The sequence below is a fragment of the Myotis davidii genome, unplaced genomic scaffold, assembly GCF_000327345.1.
Source record: "Myotis davidii unplaced genomic scaffold, ASM32734v1 scaffold123, whole genome shotgun sequence".
In the NCBI taxonomy this organism is placed as follows: Eukaryota; Metazoa; Chordata; class Mammalia; order Chiroptera; family Vespertilionidae; genus Myotis; species Myotis davidii.
In genome coordinates, this window is record NW_006295391.1 from 1,351,006 (window position 1) to 1,378,135 (window position 27,130).

A 27,130-nucleotide genomic window follows, 5' to 3' on the forward strand; every position below is an offset into this window, starting at 1 on the left:
CAGTGCTGGCTTCTTCCCATTCTGCACATTCTACCCCTACTCTAGGAAATCTATATTGATCCACTACCCTTCATGATTTCAGATTCTAGTGCCTCACATTAAGAAGCTCTCATATTACTTATCACTTTTCACTTTTATTGTAATGATGTACATTATGTCTTTTATTAAGTTGTAATCATGAACTTTTTAATTCATCTCTCAGTAGTATCCAAATGCAGAATATTATGCACTGACTTAATTGGAATTCTACATATTTTTACTAAATCAGTGAAATATTTATGATACATAAAAGAAGACACTCAATGGACCCAGGTATTTATTATGTTAACAACACATGGGTTCACATTGTAATCTTTGCACTATACTCTTTTTTAAACTTTTTTATTTTATTGATTTTTTACAGAGAGGAAGGGAGAGGGATAGAGAATTAGAAACATCAGCTGCCTCCTGCACACCCCGTACTGGGGATGTGCCTGCAACTAAGGTACATGCCCTTGATACATGTCCTTGTCCGAAATTGAACCTGGGACCCTTCAGTTGGCAGGCTGACACTTTACCCACTGAGCCAACCGGTTAGGGCTGCACTATACTCTTATTTGTGCATTTTCTGCATGCATGGCATACTTCAATATACGGCTCTTTTTAAAAGCTGAACATGAATTTTTTTTTTTTCTCATTAAGGTGAATTTCTCAACTTACTGTTGTACTTGATGACTGCAGTTTGCACTTGTGAAGCTAACAATCATCTGTAGTTTCTCAGTTGCATAGTTCACAAACTGCTGTTTAAAAGCTCTCTCCTTGGCTCGGGTGGTCCAGGCCAGCCTTTCATAAAGATATAAAGCTCCATACATACTTAATGAGACAGATATGAGTTTCCAGCCTAGAGCTTTCCAAATCTGTAAGATAAATTTACAGCTTACTTTGACAAAGAAAAACACTGCTGGGGAGATTGTACTCAAAGGAGATTGTACTATAGGTCTTATGAGTCAGATCCACTTTTAAGAAATTTATATTCATTCTCTAAGAGAATCTAAAGTTATCAGAAATCAAACAAGCTGAAAAAGGAGTTAGCACATAAACATCAGGCAAGAAGTTTGATAACCTGCTAGACATTTGGTGAGATGATTCAATATATCTTGAAAAAGGAGGTTATTTCTTTTAGGTTAGAGGTTTCAAAAACCAAAACATGTAAATTGATGCTGTTAATGATATGAAAAAAAATTTTTTTTAACATGTAAGAACTACTACTAAGAAGTAATCGTTAATACTTTAAGGCAGATCCCTTTGGTATTTAGATAAGATTAGATATGGGACCTGGATCATTCTTGTTACTCCATGGACAAATACCACTTCTTTGTGTACTGTGATGGAAAAATAGTTGGAAAGCATTGTTCATTGTTCAAGGACCAACTAGTTGGTGGCATTTCTTTCCTAAAGATGCATTTTAAAAAAATGTATATTGTGGTAATATTTTCACTGTACATACATTTATCAAATCATTATGCTATACACCTAACACTAACACAATGTAAGTGTCAATTATATTTCAATTAAAAAATTTAAGAAGAGGCTTGTGAAACTCTTCTTAATTCACTAACTTTAACCTACACCTTTTGATGTCATTTTATACATCCTGAAAACAGAAATATACCTTTCTCTTTGTGATATAGCAGAAAGCTTTGTAAAATTTCAATTTTCATTATAATAAAAAGTATTTCTTACCACTCCTCCAACAACAATGATGCCCATAGACGTTCTGGATGTCAGAGAAGCTAATGCTGTTATTAAGGTAACCATGATTTCCTCCTGTGATGCATTATCTGGTGTTGCTGGATTGGTGGGAGTAGAAGCTAAAGATCTGGGGAGCTAAAAACATTGGGTGAAAGGATTACAATTAAACAACTATAAATGGAATGAAGTTTACTATATTATATTGCATTTCTTTTAAAATTATAGTAAATCAGTGAAAAAAACAACTTTAATGAGTTTACCGTAAATACATGAAGAAAATAAGTGATCTGAAACTTATTTCGATGACATAATTTTCTATGACTTAGATACTGTAAAGAATAATGAATTTCATAATATACAATGAGTTTACCTATAACAGTAGACCCTCAAATTAAAGCCCTGGGCAGTTTGCTGCAGTGGATAGAGTGTCGGCCTGCGGACTGAAGGTTTCCGGGTTCAATCCGGTCAAGGCACAAACCTCAGTTGCAGGGTTCGATTCCAGTTGGGGTAGATATAGGAGGCAGCCAATCGATGTCTCTCTCACATCAATGCTTCTATCTCTGTTTCCACGCCCCCCTCCCCGCCCCCACTGTCTCTAAAAATCAATGGAAAAATATCCTCGGTGAGGATTATAAAAGAAAATAAAAATAATCACAAGAGCCCTGGCCAAGTGGCTCAGCTGGTTGGCGCATTGTCCTATACACCAAAAGACTGCGGGTTTGATCCCTGGTCTGGGTGCTTACAGGAGGCAACAAATCACATTGATGTTCTCTTTTCCCCCATCCCCAACCCCTTACTCTCTTCCATTGAATAAACCTTATGTTTCCTCACCTGAGGAAATAAATATACCTCAGGTGAGGATTAAGAAAATTAAAAAAAAAAAAAACATTATAAGAAAGTTCAAAGATAAGCTACAGATTAGAAGAGCAGATTTAGAAACCATATATCTGATAAAGGACCTGTATCTAGAATAAATAAAGAACTCCTAGAAGTCAATTAGAAGCCAAATAACCTGATTAAAAATTAGGCAAGTGATTTGAATAGATATTTTATAAAGCAAGATACTTGAATGGCTAAAAGCACATGAAAAGATGTTCAAAATCAATATAATCAAAACTATAATGAGATAGCACTTTACATACACTAGGAATAAAAAAGACAGATAATAACAAGTCTGGATGAGAATGTTGAGAAACAGAACCTTAACATGTTGTTGGTGGGAATGTAAAATGCAGCCACTTTGGAAAACATTTTGGCAGTTCTTCAGAAAGTTAAACATATTTGCCTTCAGTATAGCAATTTCACTACTACGTATACACTCAAGAGAAGTGAAAACCGATGTCTACGTAAAGAAAGAACAAGAGTGCCCTGGCCAGTGGGATTTGAGCATTGACCTGCTTACTGAAGGGTCGAGGGTTTGATTCCCAGTCAAGGACAAGTATCTGGTTGCAGGTTTGATCCCTGGCCTGGGTTGGGGCAAGTGTGGGAGGCAACCAATCTCTCCCCCCGCCCCCCCCTCTCTCCCCCCGCAATCCTTCCCTAACTCCTTTCTACTCTTTCTAAAAATCAATGGAAGAAATATCCTCAGATAAGGATTAACTAAAATAAAAACCTCCACAAAAACAAAACACAAAATAAAAGGAGAATCTCAACTGGTAGAATCATAGCCACATACCTGTGTAGCAGTACAGCAATAAACACCTGATAAAAAGACTACTCCAAACAATAAAAACAAAACAAAAAAATCTGTACCTGAAAGACAGGCTCAGATAATCCTAGAAGCACCCTCTGTGCATTGGTAGGACCCAAGAAACGATGGACAAGAGAAGACCAGCCCAAGGAAAAACGAAATACAATATCCTCTTGAAAGTCTGAACATAACATGTGGCAATTTAGGTCATAGCTGAGATCAAATTTCTTGCAAGGAACCAGTGTATGTAGTTTATTCTGTATATCAGAAGGAAGTAACGGTTTCAAATTTTCTAGAAAGAAAAGTAGGACAATTATTTTAAAAAACGATAGTAAATAATGTTTTACATTTTGTAAAATATTTAAAGGAAAATAAATCCTTCACCAACAAAATAAAGAACTTGTAGACATAAAGATTACCAATAATTTCTTGCTGGGATTGAAGCATTGAAGCGTTGACTTCACTGGTGCACCGATCAGCCAAATTTCTCCCCATACCATCTTCTATGTGCTTATTTAACTCCTGTTAAAAACAGTAAGTGTCCACATTATTTTTTCTCTAGAATATAAGCAGTTTTATAAAAACATTAGATATTTACTAAGTGCTAAAATGATCTCATTCTAAGAGGATAACTTTTCTGTATACTTTATATACTACACAAGGTAGTTTACATTTATTACAAGAGTTCACAGGAGATGTTAACAGTCAATTGAGTACTGACTGCCATAAAGACACCAAAATAGACAAACCATTACATAAGAGTATAGAATACGGTGAGGGAACTATATGTATAGCTTTAACTACAATTTAACTTACACTTTTATATACTTTCAATACACTTGGAGTAGGATGAAACTCAGAACAAAATTCATCAACCAAAACAGAAAGTCGACAAATTTCATCTGTCATTGCACATGAAACCTGAAAATATGGGAAAAAAATCAGAGTAAAAAAATTAAACAAGATCATTAACCATTCAAAAAACCAAACTGAATAAACCCCCACAAAATATTCCTTTAAGGCAAAAGGGATAACCTTTTTAGCATTATCAAAAATATTTCCATTCCCAGTTTAGTCATAAAATTACTTTAACCCACCTTGTTTGCCACCTCCTCTGTAACCTCCCTGATTTTCTTCTTAACATCCAGTGTCAACAGGTTCATCTGATTTCGGATAAAGTCCAGTCTATCAATGTGGTCTTCCCTTTCTTCCATTGAATAAACCCTATTATGGTATGAAGAGTAATTAATAATCAGGATATTAAAGTCTCAAAGCAATTAAGCAAGGGCACTCAATTATGTAATGAACCATCTGTTAGCATGATAAAAGAAGAAAAATCTCATATTCCAACACTGAAAAGGATTCAAACTATATTTCACTTATACAATATTTTAGAGGTGATTGTATATAAATTATTTTGTTTCTCTGCCTATGTGTCACCTGAGTCCCACCAAAGGATTAGTAAGAATTCTAAGTCTGCAAACACTTCATATATATATGAACAGAACTCAATACTGACTTTCTATAACAAATAAGGGCCAGCTAATGGCATCCTGTAAGCCAAATCCAGCAGTTTTCTTGGAATATAGTTATGCTTATTCATGTACCTACTACCTAAATACCTGCTTTTGCTCTAAAACTGTAGAATTGAGTAGTTGCAAGAGATGGTATGGCCCACAAAGCCTAGAATATTTTTTCTCTGGCCTCCATAGAAAACTTGCCAACCTGTAGATGATGCAGGGAAAAAAGACCTGAGATCTTTTTAAGATCATCTTTAACAAGAGTTTCTGAGGCATTATGATTATACAAACCATCCTCAATCACATATTCTTCGTGCCACGTTTGTTCAATGTCCTATATTTTTAAAAAATTAGTAAGGTCAATCCAGCGGACTGACTACTTTGGCAACTATAATAAAGCTACTGAGCTGAAAGGGACATAAAGGGCAATATAATCTCATTATACAGAAAAGTGCACAGAGCCTGAGATAAGATTCTGGGGTCCTCACCCCTTTGTTGTATACGTTGGAAATTCTCTAATTTTTTAGATAATACATTCCTGCAAATGTGTCAAAATTACACAATAGATTTAGACATGAGAGGAGTTGTTCCTAGCAACATCAAATACATTTTAAATTCCCAATTATATGTCATCTTGGACTTAATCTTTAATGCTTTATATCTTTCTTTTGATTGGTCTAAACTCACTAAAGGTTCAATTGAGACTTACCGTCATTATATTTGTCAAACTAATCACATCCTGATCATTGTTTCAAGTGATCAAGGTTTTGACAACTACCCCTCTCTTTTATAGCTCTGCCATTTTAATTTTTATAAAGTAATAAATGGAATAAAATCATGCAGTACAGCGTGACATAGAGAGTAGTGCTTAACAAACTGACTTTCTGGCTGGCAGATAATATTACCTTGTTCGTTTGCCAACTGATAAAAAACAACCACTAGCATAAAAAAGTGATTTCAAGGAATCGACGTATGAATATATAAAAGATGGATCATGCTTTGAATATAAAATAAGAGGGTCACCTGCTTTGCACTTCTTTAAGAAATTTAGCTTGAAGAAATAATTCTTCCACTGCTTTACAGATATTTTAAAGCCACTAAACATTTTAAAACCACAAGCCATACACAATGTTGAACTCCAGGGAAAGCAAATGATGTGTACAACAAATAAACAGAATATTTACATTTAATATTCATTTAAAAACATGCAAGTAGACACCAGCTAAACTCACAAGCTTGATTTTTGTAGGAAAAGTATTTGTAATGTAACAATTTCAAATACTAGTTTAAGGAACTCATCTTGATACAAAAACACACATTTTGCAATAAATGCATTCATACCTTTTCTCTGCTGCTGCCACGTTTATTGAATCCATTATGTCTTGCACAGTATCTAATATCTGTTTAGCTCTGATAGTGTGCTGTTCAAACTTTGTTTTCACTGCTGACTGCGAGATACACTCCTGCGAGGGGCCCAAGCCATACACATTACTGTAATTCCATCCCAACATTTTTAGGAATTGAAACACAAAAACTTGCTGTTTATAACTTTAACCAAAACAGAAATTAGAATAGAAAATAAATACATGATAAACACAACTTAAAATTACAAAGGTTAAAAAAATTACAAAGATGCAAAAGTAAAACGCACTTTCAAACAGCAAGTTCAAATCTTTGTGTTAACTTTACACAGTAATGTGCAATGGTTTTTACTACATTATTTTTCAAAATAAATAAATAAATAACGGTCAAAAATAAAAATTTTGTGTTAAAAAGGGTTTTTCTTTTATAATTACTATTTTTATTTGTATTGCCTTTAATCTACTTATAGTCTAGATTTTTCTCATACTTGCAATAGGCATCCTAATAAAGTTATTGAGTTATAAATTAGAATTCTACTGTATTAAAAAAATTTAGTTGAATGCTATGATTTACATAAGGTTATTATAAAGGACTTTTGCAGGTGAAAACTTGCACAATTTGAAAAATACTCTTTAATAATAACCTAAGTAATATTTTAAGTTGTATATAGAAAAAATTGCAATTATTTCAAAGATAATCTTCCTATTGTCATTGGTCTACAGTGTGTGCATATAGGTCCCAATGATGCCCTATCTCATTTGTTTTACCTTCAAGCTAAATACAGCTCAAAACCTGTTAATAGTTATACAAATCAGAGTTTCATGACCAGTGTTTATTTAAATAGAAAATATATCAGAATGTATCACATATAGTAATGAATGCTTATTTTGTGAAATTTTAGTTTCAATTTTAATATATGTGCATACTACTTGTTATTTAAAATATTTATAGTGATTCATCATTGAATGTTTGCGAAATCATTAAATTAAAATCAGCCTTTCATGTTTACTTCACAGAACATAACACTTGAAAACAACTTCAAGTATTTACAGAAGAATACTATCTGGACTTGGAACAATCAAGAGATGTTCACCTGCCCTGACCGGGTGGCTCAGTTGGTTGGAGCATCGTCCCATACACTAAAAGCTGGGGGGTTTGATTCCAGGTCAGGGCACATATTTAGGTTGTGAGTTTGATCCACAGTCAGGACATGTGCAGGAGACAACCAATTGATGTTTCTCGCTTTCCCTTCCTCTCTAAGATCAATCAACATATCCTTAGGTAAGGATTAAAAAAAAAGGCATCATCTGGGTCACAACATTAATAACTACAATAGATGTTTTGGAGGCCATGTTTATTTTCTATGATGAATTTTTAAAAATTAGGCATATATCCCAACTTCAATATTTCTTTAAATTCATCTTTTTTAACCTCTTTGTATATGTATAACTAGGACAAAATTGTGATCATTACTTCCTAAAGTTATTACTATCCTTTGTTAAAATAAATAGCTTTCAGGATTTAGCCCTGGCCGGTGTGGCTCAGCTGGTTGGGTATTGTCCCGTGCACCAAAAGGTTGCTAGTTTAATTCCTGGTCAGGGCACATGCCCGAGTTGCGGGCTCGATACCCAGTATGGGATGTGCAGGAGGCAGCTGATCTCTAAAAATCAATTTTTAAAAAAACCTTTCAGGATTAAAAGGGTATCCACTTAATACTCTAGAGTTCTATATACAGGTTGGGGCAAAAGTAGGTATACAGTTGTGAGTACAGAAAACACAGAATTTATTCTTGTATTATTATTTGTTAATTATTATATTATTGTCCATACCAACAACTGTATACCCACTTTTGCCCCACCCTGTATATTATCTTGAAATCAGTATGTTACATATTCATTTAATGTACTATTTATAACCTATGCTTCGCCTTCAGGTCTCTAAAACGGTTATCTGTTCACTTCACTAAGGTAGAAAAGATGTAAAATCTCTTTTGCCTCTTCAGTTGCCCTCTTGAGTATTTGTTTGAGGTACAGAACACAAAACAAAAATCATTTCTTTAGCTGTAAACCCACAAGGGTAATTAATTTAACTAACAGTTCATACAGCTTTAACTCAGAAACGTTACTCTCTTCCATTGCATAGCCTCACTTTTGCTGGTGGTTAAGCTCACTTATACATCACTCCATATCATTAATCCAGAGGATATTGGTGGTAGAAAGTTCCATGCTTCCTGTTTAGCAAGTACATGCCAAAGCAAAAACCACCAAGAACTATACAATATTAAACATTTAAAGTGTAAACTGCTTATTTTTAACAACCAAAACTCATGTTCTACTTTAAATAACTGTCACATAAATTGCCAAATTAACCTCCACAAAAACAATAATAAAAGCATTAAAATATTTTTAAAAGGAAAAATGGTTAAAAGAAACTATGTTCCTCGATGAAGCAGATCTAGATATCAGCAATGAAGATTTCAATTTGTAGATAACAGCACAGTATTAGAGCTAGACTAGACAGGAAAGAAAAGATCTCCAAAAGTTATTAAGCAATATAAAAGTTACTTCTTGATTAAAAAATATACAATGATGAATAAGTATAAGAAGGACATAGGAAATCTTGTAATAAAAAGTATCCCACAATGGTGTTCCCACTGATCAGAAAAATATCAAGAGTCAACCTGCAAAAGAAATACTCTATTTTACTGAATTATTTTACTAATATGTTTTTGAATTTCATGAGAAATATATTTATCAGGAACTCTAATTTTCTAAAAAGTTTAAAATACTACATCAAACCAACTTAAATTCCATCTTGTCAAGATATCATTTACATGTTTTATAACTTATTAAAGATTTAGAACCAAACAATAAGCATATCTCAAGATAGTTTTCTGATTTTCTAAAAACATCTAAATAAGCCTGCTAGTAAGTAATCATACACAGCTACACAGTAAATATTAATATTTCTGTGTAATTAAAACATAAAACAAACTTGTCAAGACCTCCTTGATAACAGACCCCAAACACTCAATAACACATAGTCCTATTTACCACTCTCAACTTATTATTTTGAAATATTTTTAAATGAAAAGAAAGTATAAGAATGAACATCAATATAATATACCTTTCAAATAAATATACAAACTATTAACATTCAACCTCATTTTTTTAGCTTTCCTTCTCTGGCTCTCCACACAGATATATAGTTATGTCTCTATATAGAGATATACATACATACATATACATATACATATATATACACATATACATACATATATATGTGTGTGTGTATTTCTGCTATAACCACACAGACACACAAGTTCCTGAATAATATGACAGTTCACTGCAGCCACCACCTTACTACTAAATATATGAACATGTGTCTCCTACAGATCCATGAAAACAATTATTGTATTCAGAACATTTATTACTGGGACAATACTATTAATCTAACACAAAATTTTACCCGTTATCCCAGGAATGTTCTTTACAAAAAATTCATTGACATTTTACAGAAGAGTTATTTTATATATTTTTCCCACCATACAACCAAAATTATTAAAAAGTTAATGGCCAAATAACTGAGCAAAGATATTTAGATTTCTCAAAGGCTTAGAATATACACCTGTCCAAATACAGGTTGAAAACAGCAAGAAAGACCTAGCAGGTTTGGCTCAATGGATAAAGTGCTGGCCTGTGGACTGAAGGGTCCCAGGTTCAATTCCAGTCAAGGGCACATGCCCCAGTTGTGGGCTCGATTCCCAGTAGGGGACATGCAGGAGGCAGCTAATCAATGGTTCTCTCACCATTGATGTTTCTCTCTCTCTCTCCCTCTCCCTTCCTCTCTAAAATCAATAATATATTTTTTTAAAAAGAAAACATTGTATTAGAATTAATGTTTATTTTCTTGATTTAATCAAGCTTTGTTTAACTTGGTACTCTATGTTTGTTCATTAATATTTGGCTCCTTTAAATCAAATTAATTTCAAAGAAATCCATGACAAAAATCAGACTTTGATAAAAATGATGAATTTGGCAGTTTTTCTTCTCACAAAAATCATAAGACTACAAAAGAAAGGAAAATTTTAAAAATGAAGACAAAATGTGTATAGAGGCTATAGTCTGTGATCACAATGCAAAGAAACTAATAAATTAATAAACAAAAGTTGGATAAAAAGAATAAAAAATCTGAATTTTAACTCCTGTATTAAATAGGATATTCCAAAAACTATTAATGTCAAATAAATAATGAAGACTAAACTGGATACTGAAACCCATGGAGTACGTCCAAAGTTACACTCACAGAGAAATTCATAGCCCCAAATTCTTTCTTAAAGAACAAAAAGCAGAGCACACTTTCCCCGATTAGAGCTGAAACACCAAAGACTGGGAGCAGAACAGCGGAGGAGACCAGCGCAGGCTGGTTCAGACTGTTGTGGAGCTGCCTCACTGCAGAGGGTCCTGGCCTCAGGGACCTGCCCCGGGCAGCCTCACAGCCGCTTTGTAGCACTACCAAGCTGTTCCACAGCAGTGCTGTGTTCACAACCATGCTGTATTACCATTGAGCTGTTTGCCCTAAATAAAGTTTCCTTCTTCAAAAATACAAAAAGCAAAAATAATGCCACTTAAAATGCTTTGGACACAGACAAAATTTTTGGCCCATCTGGTTATTTCTGTAGATAAATTCAAACAATTTCTATCTGATTCTCATTTTAGATCTATAATAGTTTCAACTAAACAAAAGTTTCAAATTCTAAATCCTGACATTCTCCACAAGTTTAGTTTTTTTTGTATATAATTTTTAGATTTCCAAACAAAAAAAAGTAAAGTGCCAATTTCCTCCGACAAATATTAAAAAGAATAGTTCCCAAGTCTGCCTGATTATTGCAATCAGCTGGAAAGCTTTGGATACATACAGATTCCTAGGTCCATCCTAGCTCCACTGGATCAGTTCCTGGAATAGGTCAGGAATCTACAGATCTCTAAAGCACCTCATGTTATTCTCAAGATCAGCCATGTTTGGGAACCAATGCTCTATAATACATCTGTTCTTCTTCTCATCTCCACCTCTTCAAGGAGCTATTTTTGGAGAGCAAAACTGTACCAGAAACCAGTATAAAAGAGGTATAAATGTATATTATTTGGTAGGAGAAATCAATGACAAACAGGGAAGGGAAAAGGATGTAAAGAAGGAAAAAGTTAATAAATAAGGAAAGACAAGGGAAAAATAATAGATCCTCTCCCCATTATTTTTCCTATGGATAAGAGAGTGAGAAGAGCATTAAATTTCTTATGAAAGCAAAGGGAAAGAAAATAGATAGCAATGGTCTTTCAATAACTGAAACTTCATGTATCCTATGGCCTAGTTTGAGAGAATATGTGCTGATGTCCCAGGGGGTCTCTGAACAATTAGAGATCTTACCAAGAAAGCTGGTATTGGGTGTTCTTTCTTTAATACTTTTTCTTCATCTACCTAATCATCTTTCTCCCTCTCACCAAATTAAAGACAGGGGATAGTGAGCAAATATTTAATTCTGCCTACTACATTCAACATTAATGTCCTTATCATTAAGGCAGTTACTGCTTATAAGAAAGAATAATTATAGCAGATCATTCATGGGTGAGAATATGCAATTTAGGCAAAGCTAGATTAAATAGGGCTAAATAAGAGTTTAGATGTCTTTTAGTATCTAAAAAACTATTCAGTCAAATGCAGGATAAGTTTTAATGTCTCTGAATAAAACATCTACACCAAGATATAAAGTATCCTCCCTCCTCAATGTTGCATACACAAGAGCTATTTTTGAGCTTCAGTGATTCCTAACAGATTCCTAAAGTACAGATCTTAATTATTTTTGTATTCATTCATGTGTTCAGGGCATTTGGCATAAAATGTGGAGAATTAACAGGTGACAAGACAGTTTAGAAATATAAGACACTTTCATCACATGGCATCAACTATGTTCTATCTCTCTATAAATACAGTGGTCCAAAGAAAAAAAAGATGACCTTCACTTTGCTCTATTATCCATTCCAACAGCAACTGCATTTGTTTAGTCTTACCCCAAATTAGATACTAAGTTCAATATAAAGAAATTCCCTCAATTCACAACAAAAGAAATATTAGAAAGCAGCTTCTCATTTAAATGTAAATACATAAGAATGTAAAAGAAATTAGAATCTTTAATTCTCAATTCTTACGAATCATCCATTCTGCAGGGACTTGCATTCTTCAAACTTCCCTTGTTTCACTTGCTCTGTAACTCTACTAAATAACAGTAAAATTATCAACAAAGATAAATAGTGAAAATATAATCACTCTCCATTCAATGATAGGGTTTTATATTAGCCAATACATTCACAAATTCCTACCTCAAAGATTCGTTCAAAATTCTGAAACTCCTGTAATCTTGCCTGAAATCCTTCAGCAAGTGCCCCACCTGTAACAGTTAGGTGAAGATTTAAAAACCATATAGTAAGGTAAGATTTCTGGCATGCCATTTTTATAATGGATACTTGTATTTCAAAAGTAAGTCTATAATGAGTACATACCACCTTCTGGCATCCCCTGTGCTTTGTGCATTCTAGCACTAAGAACTTCCTTTGCGGAAACAAAGAAAATACGATTCCTTGCTTCTGAAGGATCCACAACTTTGAGTTCTTCCACCAAAAAATGTAGGCATCTTTCTGTGTGCTGTCTGCGTACCTAGAGCAAAACAGGGTATTAAAAGAATTCTAATAACTAAACAAATATAATTGCAATGGATAGCTACAGACTTAAACTCCATTTAAAGTGATATCATAGTTATAATTCCCATATACTTAACAAATTCTAATTATACTTGTAATAATTAAAGTTTGATACTTGCTGATAGGAAATTTCTGTCTCTTCACTTAAAGTAATGATTCTTCCATTGAACAGTCAATTTAAAATTCTGATGGACCATCCAATACTACATAGTCATTATAAAATATACTGTAGGCCAATATTAGTACTTAATGGAATAGGAAGACATCCCTAATTCTGTATTAAAGATATACATGATTATACAACAACAAAATGAAGTGTATACATATATATGTTTATATTTATGTAAATTAGTAAGCGACATGCAGGCCAACACCTACAAAAATGAGTGGCATTTTTACTTCTTCCTTAGGCTTTTATATTCCACAATGCTGCTAGTAATATCTTTGAAACCAGGAAATAAGAGGTACAATAAATTTGCTACAATGAGTCTATTTTTGTTTTGAAGTCAGAACATATACAATATATTCCTCTTCTTAAAAACACTGGTAATCAAAATTGGGGAGAATGTATTAGCTAGGAATTAAGAGTGCAATGTTAGGTTTAAGATTAACACTTGGGTATTAAAGTTAGGACTCAGGGTTAAAATTAAGGCTTGGTACTAGCCTTTAGCATTATGGCTATGATTAAAAAAATCTCTACTTTAATACTTAATAAAACTAAGCTCATAGAAACTCACACCGGAAACCTATATGTTCATGTTGACCAATGTCAACCCAATAAATTTAATTAAAGAAAAATAAACAAACTACTCAATAAAAAAAAAAAGTAAAAAACTTAAGCTACATAAGAATAGGGATCCTTTATCTATGGGTGATACTTCCTAATTCTCTGACGATTGAGTGAGACCCCAATTTGAAAGAGTCTGATTATAAAACAAGAGTTAATGCCCTGGCCAGTTTGGCTCAGTGGTTGAGCGTCGGTCCACGAGCTGAAGGGTTGAAGATTCGATTTCAGTCAAGGGCACATACCTTGGTTGTGGGCTTGATCACCACGTGCAGGAGGCAACCAATTGATGTGTCTCTCTCACATCGATGTTTCCCTGTCTCTACCCCTCCCTTATACTCTCTCTGATAACCAATGGAAAAAATATCCTGGGGTGAAGATTAACAACAACAAAAAATTTAATACCAGGATATAAAACTTGCCACACTAGCCACTTCTTTTAAAAAAGAAGTTCTAAAATCACCAACATGACTAAAATACCACGTGCTGATGAGGATATAAATCACCTGAAACCCTCAGTCACCTGGTGGGAGCATAAACAGGTATAAGCACTTTCGAAAACTCTTGGGCTATGTTTCCCAGTAGTTCATTTCCCCAGTTGTGACAAAAATGTCTTCAGACATAGCCAAATATTCCCGGAGGTCAAAACTGCCCAACCCCTCACATTGATAACCACTGATACATACCCAAAAGAAATATAAACCTATGAGTTACAAAAAGACATATGTATATAAAAAAGAATATGCACAGTACCATTATCCATAGTAACTAAATACAGGTAATTTATCCATATGCCTATCACTAACAGAACGAATAAATCAAGTGTAGTTAATCACAGGATGAAATATTATACAGTAGTGAGAATGCTTCTTAACTATGCACAACACTGTGACTGCATATCATAATGTTGAAAAGAAACCTGACACACAAAAGTAGATACGGTATGACTATTACATAAATTTGAACAAATGGAAAAATAAGTCTAGGGCAGTGGTTCTCAACCTTCCTCATACTGCGATCCTTTAATACAGTTCCTCATTTGTGGTGACCCCCAACCATAAAATTATTTTCGTTGCTACTTCATAAGTGTAATTTTGCTACTGTTATGAAACAGTATGTAATTATATATGTGGTTTCTGATGGTCTTAGGCGACTCCTGTGAAAGGGTCATTCGAACCCCAAAGGGGTCACGACACACTGGATGGCGACCCACAGGTTGAGAACCGCTGGTCTAGGGTGTTAGAAGTCCAAGGTAATTATCCTTTGGAGGAAGAAGAGAGGGTGAAAGGGAGGGAATACTGGAGTTCTGGGAATGTTCTGTTTCTTGATCTGGATCCTGACAAAGTTGTGCTAAATTTGTAAAATTTAACTGAGCTGGAATATGATTCGTACACTATTCTATTATGTTACACTTCAATAAAAAATTAAAAGAAAAAGGAAGTTTCAAGATCTAAAATGATTACACAGTACTTTTATAACATAATTTTCCTTCCAGGTAGCTTAATAACATCTGTATCAAACACTGACTTCAGATTTCCTATAATTATATTCTTTCAAGTGAGAGAATAGCTGCTTATGATGTGCTCTACTATAGGTATACAGTTCCCTACCATAACAATGTACATAAGTATACTTCAAGTATTAAGAAAAGAACTTACATCTTCCATATATTCTGGCTCTGATGCAGAGGCGTCCCAACGATTATTCAGAATGAAAATGTTAGGCTTCGAAAGTCGCTCATTTACCTTGTGAAAAAACTGTTTTTCCTAAAAAACATCAAATGGCCAATAGTATGTTCACTTTTAAAAAGTATTTTTATATTTGTATTTATAATTAAGACTTTCCTGTAATCTAAAATTTGGAACCATTTAGACAACAGTGATTAACAGCCATTGATAAAGGATCCCAAAACACTATAAGCATTAAGCTTTTCAAAGATAAGGAAACTAAAACATAAGAAAGGGAAAAGCGAAGGTTTTCCTGATCCCGCCATTAGTCTTTTGAAATTCAATTAAACAAATACTTAAAAGGTATTGCTTGATGCGAAAATTTTGTCCAAATTTTCAAAAAGCTACAGCAAATCTTTTTTTAAGATTAAGACCTGTTTACAACACATCATAATAAACAACAGAGAAAGGTATGTGCCCAAAATACTATAAATAAATGCTGGTACTATTCAAAGGAAGGAGACACCTGTCTAGTTGAAATTATGAAAAGCTCCATAAAAAAGGAAAAGGTAATAAAGGTGGGCTTGAAAGTACTGCTAACAGGGCTTTTTGAAATGACGTTGGAACGGGGGAAGAATATGGGGAAGGAACAGTATAAATGAAGGCATCAAAGTCAGAAGGCATATCAAAGTTTGTTTATCCACCACCCCAATAATGGAATTATTCTAACAGATTTTAAAGATTTATCATTTTTTTATACCATCAGTGTATGGACGACTGTCAGTGTTGTCACCACAGCCTGGTCTATGTGACATAGATTAGGCTATTGGCCACTCAACCACTAATAACACTGCGACAAAACAAAGATCTTGCTGGAGGGGGTGGTGGTGGTGGTGGTGGTGGTGTATGGTGTAAGTCAGTATCCTGTTGGTGCCCATGACTTCTGAAATAGGCAAATAACCACAGTAAAGGTCAACAACACACAAAGATTCAGTAGAAGCTAGTGCCATCAAACCCTGGGAACACTCAAGACCAAAATAAGCCCTTTAGTCCCATGGAGACATAAACCCCTTCGTTCACCTTTGATTTAGAAGTTCCTTCTAATCCAAGATTTGGATTTCCCTCACTTTTCAGAATTAAAACAGACACCATTTCATTTCCTTCCACTAATTGTATATGATTAAATCCTACCGTGTTCATTAATGTTGATTCAGAGTTGGCAACCAAAACAAAGACATCAGCATCTAAGCAAAACTTATCAATCCAGCTATCCAGCTCTGTAGTGACATCTGTACCTGGACTAATGGAAATAAAATAAAAAATTATATAACATTTCTTAAAGACAATTTTTGTAACTTTTATAAATAGTTTAAAGTCTAAAGGACAGAATTTCTATCAGTCATCAGTAACAAACCCAGGAGATTTACATTATTTTTTTCACCTAGAAGAAAGCACTTGTGGCAAGGTGAGAGCCTGTGCTATAAGTAATTCTCCATATTTATTCTGCTGACAAGGAACTTCCAGAGCCTGTCCAATTGAGAACAAATGCTTAAAAAAAAAAAGAGCCACCCAGCAAGGGCAATAGTTTAATCTCTTAAATGTTTATGCTTTGGAAGGCTAAAAAATAAGTACTAAAAACAAACAAGGCTAATGTATAATAAAAAATGAAGGTGCTGCCCTAGCAAGTTTGGCTCAGTGGACAGAGCATCGACCTGCGGACCAAAGGGTCCAGGGTTCGATTCCAGTTAAGGGCACATGCCCAAGTTGAAGGCTCATACAGGAGGCAGATGATCAATGATTCTCATTATTGATGTTTCAATCTCTCTCTCCTTCCCTCCCTCTCTGAAGTCAATAAAAATGTTAACACGTTAAGCACCCAGTCAGTCACCGGTGACTGACACTATACTTTCTGTCCGGAAGACAGAACAGGTTGGCTGCTTAATGTGTTAAAAAACAATCATTAATGTTTCTATTTTTCCCTCTCACTTCCTCTCTGAAATCAATAAAAATATTAAAAAAAGAAAAGAAGAAATTAAAAAATAAGGTTCTAGCAACTACATTCAGTACAGCTCACCAAAGACTAGGTGCTTATAAGCATAAATAATAAAAAAATAAAACACCCTCTACTAGACATAAATATAGTGTACAATTTATACTATAAAATTTATAGTGCAGCTATCCCTCAAGTTGGCTTAATGTGTCCTGAGACAAGTTGGTGAGTTGATAGGTAAGTGTCATGGATACATTCTGGCTATGAAATAAAAGCAAAGTTAACTAGCTAATATTACTCTATTTAAACCAAATATTTTTATTTCACAAGCATCTTCTCTCTCATCTGAGCTATTTCTATTAATTGGAAAACTCTGCCAAAAGGAATGCCTGTCCTCAAGAAACAAAATGGGTTCCACAGAACACTGAAATTTTAACTGAAGAAACCAAAAGAACACATAAAAAATAATTTAAGTACCTTTTTTGGTAAATGACATTGCTTAACAGACATGAATTATCATTTATTAAGCATTAGTGTAGTAAGGTGATTTAAAAACATATATAAATGCAAATTAATGAGAAGAGTTGGAAAAAAATTCCAAAAGTACTTGATTAATTCTTGACCAATGAAAAGCTACATAAATTGTCCAGTGAAGTTATTTTGGGAAACTTGATCTCAAGGATAAATTAATTACTAGTTTTAAAAATTAACTATTTAGAATTCTCTACCTAGGTATCTAGATTTACACAAACTATGAAGTCAATCTAGAGAAACAAAGAAATAAGACAAAAGTAACTATCCTTGAAATTTTTTATAATAGATATACTGATAAATTGGCACTTTTATGATATGATTAAGATACAAAAACAAACACCTTATTTGTTCTTTAACAGTCTAGAAAATAAGAACAAAGCAGCAATTGAACATTTTAAATCTTTATGTATTACATGCTTAAGCAAGCAGCATTATTTTATAAATACACCTTTACATAAAGAAAATGCAATTCATATGTAATTTTACCTGTCTACTAAAACCAGGTCATCTCTCAAGAGGGCACATTTTGCCTTTGGCCAAAACACATGCACGAGAGAGCCAGCTTTTAAGTCTTTATCCATATGCAGGGCATGGGCCAGCTGATTAACTGTCTAAAGTGGGAGGGAAAGCAAAAGCAAAACATTTACTTGTAATAAAAAAGAAAAATAGTATAATTTGGCATAACATTTATTTTTGTAAATATGCTAAGAATCAGAATTTTAAATAATTTGAAATAAAACCATTTGAGAATCTTGAAAAACCCAAGTTTTAGAATTACCAAATAGAAAAAAAAAAGTGATACCCTTAAAACAGTTTATTCATACCATTCTGCAAAAATAATCAGGGCTGTAAACATTCTAAATGCCCCCCAAAATAGAACTTGGTAGTGGAATCCTATGCAGTCCCAGAAATTGATATTACATGTAGGAAAATAAATGTATATCAAGGGGGAAAAAGCAAATCAGGAAATAGCACATGATAGAAAGCCATTCTGCTTTAAAAATACAGAGAAACACAAATTTAACTCTACACCAAAGGGCTTCCATTGGTTTTTGGGAAATGTGTGAGTTTTGTTTGGAGTTTTTCTGTTTGTTTATTTATGTACTTTCTGACTCTTCTAAAATGAATGTGTATTGCATAGAAATAACAAGGAATAGAAGAAATGTCATTAAGGAAGGGCATCAGCTCTTATACCTCTGTGGTTCATTTGTGATCTATATCAAATTGTAAAGAGGAACATCTGTTTTCAAATGGGCACAACAGTCCTGATCAGGAATGAAGTAAATCTCCATCATAACACTATTAGGTAGGTTGTGTTGTTTTGTTGCTTTCCTAAACTTTTTGATAGAATTATAAACTTGTACTAAAATCTTGATGTCTCACTTATAAAATTAAAATAAAAGCATCTATTTACAAAACTGTGGTGAGGTTTGAGTTATTACAAGTACTTTGAACAGTTCCTGGGACATAGCAAGTGTACAATGCAGTACTAGCTATTACTGTTGCATTTCTTTTACTAAGTTAACTATTCAAACATGAGCACAAGACTCAGAGTCTATCTATACCTTAAAGCAGGCCACTACTTGAGGTAAACAAATTCAAATTTTGGAGTAAGGGAGAGGAGTAAAAGAACACAAAGGAAGAGGACTGGAAATAGAGAGCGCAGATCAGGAAAAAGAAATGATTACTTTAAAATATCACAGCATACCTGTCTTGAGGATCTAAAGCCACAGGCAATTTGAATTCTAATTTGCTAAAAATCTTGATTTCACAATAAATTATTCCTTCATTTGTATAGGTTAAAAGTTTAAAGAAATCGTTTCATGAACTTTATCTCATTCCTCAGAACTACTCTGAAGGGTATTACACAGACTGAGTTATCTAATAAAGATCAAACAGCAAACACCAGACCCATGAATTCACCTACAATTTACCAAAAACTAAAATGGTATAGATCTTCAAACACTGAACTTCTGTATTTGTGGGACAGAAACTGAGACTTAGCCCAACTGGAGTGGCAGAGTGGTTGAATGTTGACCTATAAACCAGGAGGTCAAGGTTCGATTCCCGGTCAGGGGACATGCCTGGGTTGCAGGCTCAATATCCAGTGTGGGGCATGCAGGAGGCAGCTGATCAATGATTCTCTCTGTTTCTATCACTCTGCCCCTCTCCCTTCCTCTCTGAAATCAATAAAAATTTATTTAAAAACAAAAGACTTAAGAAAAAGTGACTGTAGTGAGAAACAATGCCTTTAACCAGTAGTTCTCATTCCAGTCAATTCTTATATCCAACTTATTTATTGTTTTTAGCTGAAGGAACCTAGTGGTACTGAATCCATTAGGAAATTTATGAAAGGAAATTTTCTTTAAAAAGACTTCAACTTTTTATTGGGACATTATTTTAAAAACTTAGTAAGCTTTTTCTTAAAAAAACAAAACAAAAAAAACAGAAACAGAAACAAAAACAAAAACCCCCACCTGAGGACATGCTTAGAGAGAGGAAGGGAGAGAGAAGGAATGGGAGAAAGACAGAAAAATCAATTGATTGTCTTATGTAGGTCCATATATGCCCCGGAGAGATCGAACCCACAACCCAGGTATGTGGTCTGACTGGAAATTGAATCGGCAACCTTTGGGTGCACAGGAGGCCACTCAACCAACTAAGCCACTTCGGTCAGGCATTAATAAGCTTTTACCTTTTATTAACTTACATTTTAAGTTAAGGTAGGGTTTCTTATCCCAGTAATTTAACTCTGAAGCAAAAGAATTTTAGAGAATTTAAAATATTACTGATGGTTTTAAAACCCATGAACAGACATTAATGGTTCTTCCACCTCCAGCAATGCAGACATCTTATAATTCTTTTTTAAAGAACTAGGGCATGGTTTAAAATACATTATATTGCTAAGGTCAAATGTAATACCTTCACACTCTTTTTTTCATCTGATCCTTCTGTCATAAGATAGGCTCTATCTCCATCGGTTCCTTCAACACTCAGTAAGCAATTGGTTGTATGGCCAATCCCACTGGGGAGGACTTTATCCCACAACATTGCATTGATAACAGAGCTCTTCCCACTGCTTGTCCTGAAGAATGAATATACAAAATCATGAAAAACAAAACATAACAATAAAAACTTTGTTCTTTTACTGGGTCTAAGACTGACTTTTCTGGAATTCAAATTTAGTTAAAGTTTCATCAGATGGCATTTTTCATAAGAGTTGATAATTTATACAAATATTAGCAATGTACATTTCAGAAAGATAAAGTAGAGGAAAACAAATCCTACCTTTCCCATAAAGCTATCCTGGCCTTCTCCTTCTTGCTTCTTGGGGCAATTTGTAATTACAGCCCCAAATTCTATGACACTACCCAGCCCAAAACGTGGTCTAATGTCCCATGTCCTTAAATCCACAGTGAACACCTATTTCTCCTTCTCAAGTAGGACAACTGAGGCGTCAACCTCTAGGATAATGGTCGCCAACTGGTGGTTCACGAGGTCTGAAAGGTTGGCAACCGCTGCTCTAGGAGGTCATTTCCTTCCCACTCTTACTCCATCTTAACCTGAGGTAGGGCCTCTTTAATAGATCTACCTCATCCTTGACTCTCAAAGACCTTGAGAATATATGATTAAGTGGGAGAAGCAGACAATAAAAACATAAAACAAAAATAACAGAGCGCTGTAACACTGTTTTAAAGGACATAAACAGGGTGATTTAATAGAGAATAACCGAAAAGGAATATTTAACAGTGAAAAGGAAAGGTTTCTAAGTAGTAACATTGAGGATGAGATCTGAAGAGAAAGAAGGAGCCAGACATACACAGAACAACACAAAGAGAATTCTATGAATAGGAAATTGCAAGTGCTAAAGCCCTAAGATGGGAAATAGCTTAGAAGACATGAGGTGTAGTGAGTACATAAATGGCTCTATTGGTACATAGGACATATTTGAGTCACCAAGTATGAGCTAGTCATTTGTCTTTGCATCCTGGTGCCCAACAGAGTGCATGGTACTTAGGTAGTTAACAAATGATCCTTAAATGAATGCAGAAGCTGCGGCAGAGATCACTCTATCACTCCAGTGGGTTACATTAAGAACTGGCACTTTCACCCTAGCCGGTTTGGCTCAGTGGATAGTGTTGGCCTGTGGACCAAAGGGTCCCAGGTTCGATTCCGGTCAAGGGCACGTATCATGGTTGCAGGCTCCTCCTCAGCCTGTGCCCTGGTTGGGGCTCGTGAAGGAGGCAACCAGTCAATGTTTCTCTGTCTTTCCCTCTCTCTTCTACTCTCCCTAAAAATCAATGGAAAAATATCCTCGAGGATTAACAACAAAAAAAGCTTCATTAATTCTCTGCATAATACCTTGTATCAAAATTATTCTTAAAAACAAAAATAAAAAACTGCCTACTTCCTACTCTGGGAATCATTGGGGCTGAGAATCCTTTCAGAAGACATACCTGATAATCAATAGCTTAAAAGAGTAAGTCACAATTATATATAACATTATCTGCACTTCAATTCTTTTTTAAACATGTTTTTATTGATTTTAGAGGAGGGGAGAGGAAGAGGTAGAAACTTCAATGAGAGAGAAACATCAACATAGGTTGGCTGCCTCCTGCACAACCCCTGCTGGGGATTGAACCCGAAACTGAGGCATGTGCCCTGACCGGAAACCCAACCAGCGACCTCTTGATGTATGGTTTGATGCTCAACCACTAAGGCATAGCAAGTGTGCTGTATTTTTATTCCTATAACTGGCCAATTCTTAGATATGAGCATCCTTAAAAAATAAAAATATGATTGACCTCCATAGCTTCATTTTATATCATGAACTAAAATAAATTATCTTACATGCTAACAGATTTACCATTACACAGCCAGAAACTGTTGTGGCAGAAGGGGGAGAAATACCACTTGCTGGAACATCAGAAACAAAGCTGAGCCTATTAGGGAAAAAAAGCTGATTTCTGGAAACTACTCTTGAGAAGAAATAATAAATGATTACCTGCCAAAAAAGGCCACTTTCATGTGTCTCCGAGACAGCACTTCGCCAATGATGGAAAGCTTGTTTTTATACCCCCGTATTTCTATTAGGTCATCTTCAGTAGCTATTCGATCAAGTTCTGAATTCCTGTACGTTGCTGCAAAATTGCAATGGTATTAGAAAAAGTGATACAAATGAATATTAAGAATTACATAATGTAATACCTAAGATATGCATGTATTTTGGCTCTGTTCTATATTAACATGCCGTTTGAAAAGTAAAAATGCCTATATCTGAATATTTGGTAAAAGATAAATGCCTTCTTGCAATGGTTCATAAGAATCCTGCCCAAAAGAATGTCAAAATTATTAAGACTTACAAGGGCCCAATCAAAAGGGTATGTTTGTTATTCATCTAGGTCTCAAAAATACAAAACAGCCAACTATGACAAAAATGTATTTCTGAACAGAGAAACTAGAATATACACTTATCATTGTCCCATCCTGACTGAATCTTCAAATCTTGAGCTGAGAAGAGGGATACACATGTTAAGAGTAAAGTTTGAAACAAAGACATGGTTCAAGATCTCCAAGCTAGGTAAGACTTTGCTACCTTATCACTTCTTATCTGCTACCTACAGGGATGACAAAAACAACTCATTTCACATGAAAGAGAACTGTAAACTGAATCCCACCCCAGCCCCAACCTCATTTCCCCAAGGATAAGCCTGGGTTTGAAAAGTAGAAAAGCTCTTCAGTTTTGTTTTTATAGGATTATACATGCTTACAGTTATATTTTTATATTTCAATTTTGCAGGCAAAAACATGGGAGATTCATTTGGCTAACTGGAGACAAACTGTTAGGGGGCAGAAATAGAATACGGGGACTAGCTAAGAAATAAAATAAGAAATATTAATCATACTGTTAACCCTGACTGTTTTGTTCTGATTAAAGAAAGCACATTCTAACCTGACTGGGAGTTGTATGCCTCCGGGACCTAAGAGTCAACCTTGAATTGTGGTCCATCCTCATTCAAGAACTGCTTAATATCAAGGAAAGATTACAACCTTATTGTCCAAACAATGGAGTCCCACCCCAGCCCACCTTGCCTACTTCCCTATGCCTATGATTCCTGCTTCCCCATGTAATCTTTGTCCTACCCAATATAAGCAGCTGTCTTATGGGGGCTGCAGAGCAGATTTTTGTGGATGACCTGTTGCTCTCCCATACCACCGGCATAAACATATGTAATTACATATGTAATTCAATCTTGTCTCTGCTTAATTGGCTCAAGTAGTGACAGGCAGCTGGACCCACTGGTTCTCCGATTACAAAACAATGATAGAGCTTACCGAAGCGGTTCTCAATCTGTGGGTCTCGACCCCTTTGGCGGATGAACGACCCTTTCACAGGGGTCGCCTAAATATCTGCATATCAGATATTTACATTATGATTCATAACCGTAGCAACGAAAATAATTTTATGGTTGGGTCACAACATGAGGAACTGTATTGAAAGGGCCAGAAGGTTGAGAACCACTGGCTTACCCAGTACTCATCTAATTCAACTTAAGCCTTACATATCTCATCATACTTTTCAAGTACAATAATAAAATACGTGGGATCTGGTGAATAAAGTTAAGTGAATGAATAAGTACAATTATATTCACCTGTTTTTCATTTTATTCTTGTTCTTTTATGTTCTTCCCGATTTATTTGCTTTGTCTCTTTTCATAACATTTTTTTTCCCCTGAGGTTCTAAAACCAGTAAAATCGAATTCAGATTTTTAAAGCTGCTATTCACTAGCTCTGAGCATGACACTCAATCTATAACTAGCTCATTACACAAAATATATTTAATTTTATCTTCACTTCCTATCAACTGTTTTAGAATAAAATACAATTCAAAGTCACTGTTCCAGTTCAAATTTTTCCCAAACTATAAATATAAATGTTCTACACCAGTACTTCTTTTTTCTCACTCCAACAAAATTGGAATTGTGTTAAGGGTTGGTGACAGAGACACCATAGTGAGGCATGATCCCTACCCTCAAGGAGCTCAAAATCTGGTGAGGGAGGGTAAGGAGGGAAAAGCAAAGTTTGATTCTACTAATCTATTGAATGTGTCCCAATTGTCACTGGAGAGGTTTCCGGAATCCCTCCCTTTTCATTGTACCCTTGAAGGTCATGTAATCTTAAGAACCAGAAAAGTTTTAACAGTTATCTCCAAGGCAGTAATGCCTAGCAAGCCACTCCTATCCCCCTTGTTTGAACAGTTACATTCATTTTAGGAAGACTTTTTTGGTTCTTTCCCACAGCATCCCAGCCTCATTTGAGAGGATAAAATTAGCCTGAGATCTTAGCTTAACTACTGAGCTGGGGAGAAGATAAATATAATGGCTAACTGTGGGCTGCCTACTTTGTAGTCTGGGCATTTACTAGCTTTGTGGAGAGAGTAAGGAGAAAGAGACAAACACTGATGTGAGAGAAAAACATTAATAGGCTGCCTCCTGTATGTGCCCTGACTAGGGATTGAACCCAAAATCTAGGCATGTGCCCTGACCGGGAATCGACCCCGCAACCAGCTGGTGGACAGGAGGACACTGTAACCAACTGACCCACCTGGCCAGGGCGTCTTGGGCTTTTTTATCTGTAAAATGAGTGTGATTAAAATTGTGCCTCAATGTTGATATGAGGATTAAATAAGCTATTAGTGTTACTAATTTGAGTTAATTATAATTAAAATGTATTTTGTATAATAAATATGAGTTATTAAGTTTTTAATGTGTTGTTAATATAATAAAGTGCTAGGATAGCACCTCACCTACAAGCACTTATTTCTTAGTTGTTACTAATTCCATTTTTATCTTCCTCCTCTCGAGGGCAAAAATGGGTTTTATTTGTTACGGTATCTCTCATGGCATACACCACAGTGCCCCTCTATTCGTGCTCAGTAACTAAGGCTGAAAGAATAATGCGCCGCAGCCTATTTTCAATAGTGCTTACTTGAAACACTTAAGAGACACTAACCTTCAATAAAATGTGAGCCTTGAGTAAGAAATTCCAGTAACTGGTCAAAAATTGCAGTAATTGCCTTCTTAGCCAGCACAAAGCGTTTCAGGGGAGAAGCAGCTTCTGCCATTATGCCACTGGGAGGGAGAAAATAACAAGTCAGAAGGGCCTTGGGTCGCAAACACCTGCAAATCAGCGACACTTCCCAGCGACACTGATGGACTTACCCGAGGAAAGGAAACCTCCTGCCGAGGCTGTTTGCACACCTCGGCGAGCAGGGTTCCAGTCGGACAACCCGAGACGCTTTTGGGGTGGTATGCCACTAAAACAAGTGAAAATCTTGGCTGCAGTGTCTACTTTATTTCCCTTTGGTGAAGGTGAAGCGAACTGAGGCTAAACTGCGACTACATGCGACTCAAGTGCATTGGCAACAGGGTTCGCGGGAAGCCGAGTTCACAAAGGGTACGGGATTAAGTTCCTCGGCCTGGCGCTCCAGGTGGGTGGAGGTGGCTATGCAGGGTGAAGAAATAAAATTCCAAGGCCATACTTGCACACTGACGTTAGAGAGACGCAGTTCGCACAACGAGGAAGAAGGGCAAGGCTGACAGCGAGCAGTGACGTTTCCAGCCCCAGCACCAAGAACTTCAAGGAGTAGAAGTTCAAAGGGGAAACATGTCCCCTGACAGCCTCTCAAGAAAAAGGGCACTAACCCAGAGGTTCTCAACCTGTGCGTCGCGACCCCTTTGGCGGTCGAACGACCCTTTCACAGGGGTCGCCTAAGACCATCCTGCATATCAGATATTTACATGACGATTCATAACAGTAGCAACATTACAGTTATGAAGGAGCAACGAAAATAATTTTATGGTTGGGTCACAACATGAGGGACTGTATTTAAAGGGCCAGAAGGTTGAGAACCACTGCTGTGGTTGGTGTACGATCAGTTGGTCCCAAGATTGCTCAGGTGTTTGTGGCCCATGTAGTGTTGCTACTGCATACACACACACACACACACACACACACACACACACACAAGGACCCCGGCCGGAGGCCAAGGCGGATGACACTCACACTGTCCCGGCTCCCCCTCGTCACCGGCCACGGC

General features: G+C 35.5%; 1 protein-coding gene across 2 annotated transcripts in view; it reads right to left on the reverse strand.

Annotated features, from left to right (window-relative positions):
• MFN1 (mitofusin 1) overlaps positions 1–27,130 on the reverse strand; it is a 32,734-nt gene extending 5,604 nt beyond the window's left edge. The window contains exons 1-16 of one of the 2 annotated variants that reach the window (XM_006770023.2): positions 27,097–27,130; positions 26,044–26,162; positions 23,036–23,171; positions 20,953–21,115; positions 18,517–18,641; positions 16,698–16,806; positions 15,498–15,605; positions 12,858–13,011; positions 12,678–12,745; positions 6,283–6,404; positions 4,519–4,645; positions 4,238–4,342; positions 3,841–3,943; positions 3,484–3,713; positions 1,723–1,866; positions 700–896 (exon numbers count right to left, since the gene is read on the reverse strand). In XM_006770023.2, the coding sequence (XP_006770086.1) occupies positions 700–896; positions 1,723–1,866; positions 3,484–3,713; positions 3,841–3,943; positions 4,238–4,342; positions 4,519–4,645; positions 6,283–6,404; positions 12,678–12,745; positions 12,858–13,011; positions 15,498–15,605; positions 16,698–16,806; positions 18,517–18,641; positions 20,953–21,115; positions 23,036–23,171; positions 26,044–26,155 (2,003 nt within the window). In that variant the 5' untranslated portion in view covers positions 26,156–26,162; positions 27,097–27,130. Of the gene's footprint in view, positions 1–699; positions 897–1,722; positions 1,867–3,483; positions 3,714–3,840; positions 3,944–4,237; positions 4,343–4,518; positions 4,646–6,282; positions 6,405–12,677; positions 12,746–12,857; positions 13,012–15,497; positions 15,606–16,697; positions 16,807–18,516; positions 18,642–20,952; positions 21,116–23,035; positions 23,172–26,043; positions 26,163–26,252; positions 26,614–27,096 lie in introns of those variants that run through there. The other variant, XM_006770024.2, reaches the window with a different exon arrangement.